The sequence below is a fragment of the Oncorhynchus gorbuscha genome, linkage group LG02 (genome assembly GCF_021184085.1).
Source record: "Oncorhynchus gorbuscha isolate QuinsamMale2020 ecotype Even-year linkage group LG02, OgorEven_v1.0, whole genome shotgun sequence".
Lineage (NCBI taxonomy): Eukaryota > Metazoa > Chordata > Actinopteri > Salmoniformes > Salmonidae > Oncorhynchus > Oncorhynchus gorbuscha.
Genome location: NC_060174.1, coordinates 75171275 through 75178418, shown reverse-complemented (window position 1 = coordinate 75178418; position 7144 = coordinate 75171275). Strand labels below are relative to the sequence as shown.

At 43.9% G+C, this 7144-nt stretch overlaps 1 protein-coding gene across 4 annotated transcripts in view; it reads right to left on the bottom strand.

The window, feature by feature from the left end:
* Positions 1–4723: 4723 nt before the first annotated feature.
* The window catches only part of LOC124009732 (connector enhancer of kinase suppressor of ras 2-like), a 55272-nt gene continuing 52851 nt past the window's right edge, over positions 4724–7144 (bottom strand). For all 4 annotated transcript variants that reach the window (XM_046321858.1, XM_046321875.1, XM_046321866.1 and 1 more), the window contains one exon: positions 4724–6779. In XM_046321858.1, the coding sequence (XP_046177814.1) occupies positions 6732–6779 (48 nt within the window). In that variant the 3' untranslated portion in view covers positions 4724–6731. The remainder of the gene's footprint in view (positions 6780–7144) is intronic.

Sequence of the window (7144 nt, the reverse complement as noted above, 5' to 3'; positions counted from 1 at the left end):
TCTTTGATATTAATTACGAGTCTGCAGCTAGGAATTCAGTATCATTGAACGCGAAGAACTGGGATCCATTCCGTTGTCCTGGGTGAAAGGCAGAACACAGGATCCGCTTCGCGAAAGTCATATTCTTGGTAATACTGATGGTGAGTTGACGCTGCTCTTATATTCAGTAGTTCTTCTCGACTGTATGTAATGAAACCTAAGATGACCTGGGGTACCGATGTAAGAAATAACACGTAAAAAAACAAAATACTGCATAGTTTCCTAGGAACGTGAAGCGAGGCGGCCATCCCTGTCGGCACCGAATATAACTTGTAGATGCTCATGAGCTAAATTAATCTATTCTGGGTCTTGCAAGGCACACCTAGTTCGCTGAGAATTAAGAGTGCTGGGGGCTGACTTTTGTAAATATAGTGTATGTTCACCCAGTCTTGAAGTGTTAATAACTTCAGAATCTCTGAACACTAAAGTTGAAATGTAATCGCCTTACTTTTTGCACTGACATCGCAGCTAACAACAAACGTTCCCACAACTTTAGCGAAAGTTCCCTTAAGAGTCTCATTACGCCATTATCTAACGTTTTCAAATGAATGTTCCAGTGATGTGCAAGGACTTCTTCCAAGAGACCATTAAACACAAATGACCCAGAATGTGGTTACTATCAAGGCACAAGGCGAGACCCAGATGCAGACACAGGAGGCAGATGGTTGGAGTCATACAATGTTTAATAACCCAAAGTGAAGGCTGATACCCCATAGAGCACTCGAAAGGGGAGAGTCCCGTGACAGAACTGGGAAGGGTGTTCCGGGCATACTCCACCCAGACCAGTTGATGGCTACAGGTAGTGGGGTTGGTTGAGACCAGGCACCTTAAGGTGGTCTCCAGGTCTTGGTTGGCTATCTCCGACTGAACGTTAGTTTGGGCATGGAATCTGGATGACAGGCTGGCTGACAACCCAATAAGGGTGCAGAATGCCTTCCAGAACTGAAACGAGAACCCCGATCGGAGACCATGTCTACCGGGAGTCCATGGATTCGGAAGACATTCTGCACCATAAGCTGGACAATCTCCTTGGCAGAAGGTAGTTTGGGGGTCAGATGAAATGGGCGGCCTTGGATAATGACAGTGTTTTGCCATCAGACGGAGGGAGCCCAGTGACAAAGTCCAGAGATATATGAGACCAGGGACGATGAGGGACCGGTAGTGACTGAAGGAGGCCAGAAGGCGCTTGCCGTGGAGTCTTGTTCTACGCACAAACTGTGCAAGCGGCGATGAAGGCAGAGACATCAGGAACCGTTGTGGGCCACTAGAAATGTTGTCGGAGGAAGGCTAGTGTATGACGGGACCCTGGATGACAGGTCATCCTGGAGGAATGATCCCATTCCAGACCCGGGACCGGACTGGATTAGGGACAAAAGGCCAGTTTGCCGAGCCCCCTTCAGGTCCAGGCTGAGAGCTTTGTGCCTCGCGGACTAGGTTCTCACTACCCCAATCCACAGTGGCAGCAAGGCATGAGGTAGGGAGAATGGTTTCAGAGGTCGAGGGTGTAGCAGAGGAACTGTATAGGTGGGAGAGGGCATCAGGCTTCACATTCTTTGACCCAGGGCGGTAGGAGATGGTGAAGTTAAATCTGGTGAACAGGAGGGCCCACCGGGCCTGCCTGGAGTTGAGGCGCTTAGCTGTACGGAGATATTCCAGTTCTGTATGGTCAGTCCAGACCAGGAATGGCTGTTCTGCTCCTTCCAGCCAGTGCTTCCACTCTTCCAATGCCTTCTTCACAGCCAGGAGATCTCGGTTTCCAACATCATAGTTTCTTTCAACAGGATTGAGACAATGGGACTGGAAGGCACAGGGATGAAGCTTCTGGTCCTGGGCAGGTCGCTGGGACAGGATGGTCCCCACTCCAACATCCGAAGCATCCACTTCCACCACAAATTGACGTGATGGGTCTGGATGGATGAGGATGGGTGCTGTTGTGAACCGATGCTTCAGGTCTACAAAGGCTTTGTCGACAGCTGGAGACCATTTGAACGGTACCTTAGGAGAGGTGAGTGCCGAGAGGGGGGCCGCCAGGTTGGTGTAGTCCCAAATGAAACGTTGGTAGAAGTGTGCAAACCCAAGAATGTCCCGAAGCACATCATTGACCAAAGCCTGGAAAACAGCGGGGGTGTTGGTGAGTCCAAATGGTATGACCTGGTACTCATAATGTCCACTGGCTGTGTTGAAGGCTTTCTTCAACTCATCCCCCTCACGTATCCAAACCAGGTGGTAGGCATTTCGAAGGTCCAATTTGGAAAATATGGTGGCCCCCTGGAGAGAGGAGAGGTAGGGGGTAACGATTCTAGGGGGTAACGATTCTTGACAGTAATGTCATTAAGTCCCCGGTAGTCACCGCACGGACGCAGGGTCTTGTCCTTCTTCTCCACAAATAAAAACTCTGCATCGGCAGGAAATGCAGACGGACGGACGGACCCAGTGGCCAGAGACTCCTCTACGTACTCCTCCATAGCTTTGGTCTCTGGTCCAGACAGAGAATACAATCGACCCCGAGGTGGTGTAGTGCCTGGGAGAAGATCAATGGCACAATCATAAGGATGGTACGGGGGAAGGGAAGTAACACGTAATCAGATGGTTATCGGCTACATTAACATTGCAGTAGTCATTGAAGGGTTGATTACCTAGCAAAACATTGAGGCATGGTAAAATAATCACAGACAGAGCTAGATAAAACCAGAAGAATAATATACTTGTTGAGCATAGCTATAGCCATCAGTCTTGTGTGTCTATAGCTATCAGTCTTGTGTGTCTATAGCTATCAGTCTTGTGTGTCTATAGCCATCAGTCTTGTGTGTCTATAGCTATCAGTCTTGTGTGTCTATAGCTATCAGTCTTGTGTGTCTATAGCCATCAGTCTTGTGTGTCTATAGCTATCAGTCTTGTGTGTCTATAGCTATCAGTCTTGTGTGTCTATAGCTATCAGTCTTGTGTGTCTATAGCCATCAGTCTTGTGTGTCTACAGCCATCAGTCTTGTGTGTTTTTCATGGTCATCACTCACTCAAGTATGTCATTCTACAGGGCTTTTTGTTGCAAGCATGCTTGTGCATCACTCAAACATGACGTTTGCTTGTAAACAAAAAAATGGGTCTATGAACCTAGCTAAGCTGTGGGGGTCACTAGAGAATGTTTGCTGTGCTGGTGCTTGTGCACATGTGTAATGTTTTGGAAATACAGTACATTGGGTTAGCGCCAGCCTAGTGCATCAACTCCCATCAAAACAAAACACACTGAAAGTAGAGTAGTGAGCATTTTCACATTACAGCATCTAGTTAAATATGTTTGTATTGTCATATTAATATGACAGTTTTGGTTGGACAAAACAAAACGTGTTGAACCAAGAAAAAGTGGCAAGTGATCCAATACACAGTGCTGCTCAACATAATTAATCTTGGCTCAACAAACATAGCATCGAATTGAACACATTCATGGGAACATGAGTGGGAAAAGTCTTGTAATCATGTATCTGTGATTCAGTAGATGCAGTAGGCCTTGTAGTGCATAAAGGGAAGGGCTGCCTACGGGATATTTATATCATAGGGGTGGCTTTCTAAACCTTAACGAACAGAAAACACATTAGCATAGTTTGATAACAATAACAAGCTCATTGAACAGTGTTGGCCGTCTCCAACGGGATTGTCTTGTAAGTTTACAGTGATCAGACATCGCTCTCCCCATATATCGAAATAAATAGGGAGCAAAAGTTTCTTGTTCTGTCCGAAGCTGATTAGCATGTTAAACTCAAACCAAGTGCAGCCAAATTAAATTGACCAACAAAGGTACAAACGTCCAATGCATTTTTTTTAAGAACTTGAACTTGACCGGCTAACTTCAAAACAAGTCATCTTAGATATTAACTGAATAATTTATATGCCCTAACCCTCATAAAAATCTAGGATTTTTTTCCAACGGGATGCAACTTCTGCCTCCTTGCTGTCGTCAGCCAATTGCTTCTTCCTTGCCACTCCTTCAATGCTGAGCAGCTCCAGGGCTCTCCAGAGTGATTGGCTTGCGAAGCCCCTGCAACCGACCAAAACTGGGGGCGTATTCATTACGCCGATTCTGTTGCAAAACGTTTATTCAACGAAAACATACGGAACGAAGCGGGGAGGGACCTACATTCATTTGTTCAATAGAAACTTTTGTGTTCATTGCAAAACACAACTGTTTGCAACTGTTAGGACTAATGTCTTCACACCTGGTAGATTCGAGGCTCTCCATCCATTCTGCTCAGGATGAGAGACTGGTATTTCTTGAGCTTCCAATCATGTGCCTCCTCTATCCTCTCCTCCCAGGGCACTGTAAGCTCGATGACGACCTGTACCTGCGTGGTGCCTCTAGACCAGAGAATGATATCTGGTTTGAGGCTTGTGCTGCCTATCTCCTCTGTAAATCTGAGCTGCTTCTTCATCAACCTCCTGATAGGCTGACAGCCATGTTCAGAGATGGATTTATAGGGAATGTTCTGTTCTTTTCAATAGTGTATCAACATGAGGGTTACCAAGTAAGAAGTACTTATTAATGCTTACTGCTGATACAGTATAAAGAAAAATCCAACATTGAGGGAGAACCTTTCAGAGGAAAATAGTTTTATCTTGTACAATCTGTGTTCCCCTTATCAGGAGTAGAGCACCTAAGAAAATACTTGAAATGGAGGATTCACCATTCAGGGAGAGTTCAGGAGATGTACAAGCCATCGTTTATTATTGAATAAAAAAGTAAATTAGCCACGATACTCCAAACATGTGCGACTTCCATAGATTTCAAATGGCATGATATTCTGTTTAAGTTATACAAAGCATGCTCAAACAATGAACAGTTTATAAATACAGTTATTTACCTTTCTGCAGAGAACACTTCAAAAACAAACACTTTCTCCTGTTGCTTTTCCTTCAAATGTAAAATAGTTCTTAGAAACACAAAGTGAATGATGGGTTCACACCAGCAGTCCTCAGATCACACACCTCAGAATACAAAACCGTTTACAAACATTTGGATAGGTAGCATGCATACAAAAATAGACACGTGTTTCTGATCAATGCTTCACAATTTACAATACTGGTTTATTATTGCCAGTCCTCACCTGTCTTTCTGTCTCTGTGCACCAGTTACTGTTTATTATAAGAGAGAGATTACGCCCTGCAGCCATCAACTATTTATGTTCACCCAGTTTTGGAGTGGTAATACTTTCAGAAATCGCTGAGGCACAACACTGAAGTTGAAATTATATCTCCTTAGATTTTGTTCTGACATACCAGTTGTGCGATATCCAGTTTATGAAATAAATATATATAATTAACATACTGTACACTCTCCGAACACACAGACATACATACTCATTTACCATTCACACATGCATAACATAAACATTGTAGACATCAAAAATACAATTGCTTATTATAGTTAGTTTAAGATCAAGATTCGTTGTAGTGTTACTGTACACAACCCTGGCATAGTCTTCAGAACAGACAGTACTGTACAGAAGCAGAAGGTTCTAACATGGCCATGCAGGTGAGCAGTGAGTTAAAGGGCGCTCCACTAATGCAGTCTTTCAGATGAGGGGACATATCCAATATCATCAAACCAGAAAAGGCTGTGGAAGTCTTGTGCCTTCTAGAAGCTTACTCTTCATAAGTCAAACAATACTGTCCTTCACTGACAATGCTCTGAGAGAGTGAGAGAGATAGAGTGGACAGAAACCCATAGTGAGATGAACATGTGTCCAAGAGCTTCTGAAACAGGTGGAGGGGAGGTGGAAATAAAGACACACAGGGCAACATCCTCATGCAAAACATCATTGAACTGTGCAAAAAATACCGTAAAACTCAGGCCATGTTTCAATCAGATCAGCGCTAACAGACAAACTCATAGCTTAATATTGCTTTTATTTAGCCGGTGTCAGAGGTGTAACTGCATTCGTGGACATTGCCATTGGATGCACTGAGTCACATGAGTAGAAATCCCATGCAGCCGTGTTACAAGTTTGAACACTGGATTGTGTGATATAATCTATACCTCGATTAGGCTGATATAAATCATTATTATTTTGTTTAATGATTTTCAATTTGAGTGTCATTATTCCTATATAACCTACACTTTCTCCTTCTGAACTTCTAACGCGGGTGGGACATAAAGACGGGTGTGGTTTTCGTGACAACGACCACAAGCGCAGCCGCTCACCGACTTAACAGCTCCGACGCAGATACACCTCCGACGTCGCCTAAACAAAGGCAATATTAAGGTATGCATTTGTTGAATACCGTGAGTTAAAGCTAATCTGATTCAATCCTGGCCTCACTATATTCTCCAGTGCAATTTATGTTATAACTTTCCTTTAACAATGTCAATGAGAAGAAGAGTATTATTGAACTAGAGTTTAATTACTGTAAATAGCGTGAACATGCATTGCACGATGCAATTATTGAATATGTTATGGTTATTTTGATCACTGAACAAACTATTTTGCATGAGGGAAGGTCCTTAGAGGTAGATGTGGGCATGCAGAGAGAGAGTGAGATTGAGTGAAAGAGAGAGGTAGAGAGGGGTTAATCCTGGTTGTTGTGGCTGTCTTCCAGGGATGTGGGCATGTCTGGGGTAGGGCAGTAAGGGCACGTCCCTTGGCAGGATGAATTGGGTGACTATGATGGTGCGGCTGTGTCCATGGTCCGTTCCACACAGGCTATCCTAAAAAACCTAACGACGGGTCAGAGTCCTGAAGAGGGACATTCTGTCAGGGAGAAAGAAGAGTATGATTTAAGATGTGATACACTGTATACAGTACATAAACAGTACACACACTGTACACACTATATTCTATAGGTCCTGTCATCTATCAATCAAATGTATTTTATAAAGCCCTTTTTACATCAGTAGATGTCACAAAGTGCTTATACAGAAGCCCAGCCTAAAACCCCAAATAGCAAGCAATGCAGATGTAGAAGCATGGTGGTTAGGAAAACTAGGAACCTAGGAAGAAACCTAGAGAGGAACAAGGCTCTAAGGGGTGGTCAGTCCACTTCTGGCTGTGCAGGCTGGAGATTATAAGGATACATGCAATTAAGGTCAGATCGTTCTTCAAAAAGATTTTCAAAC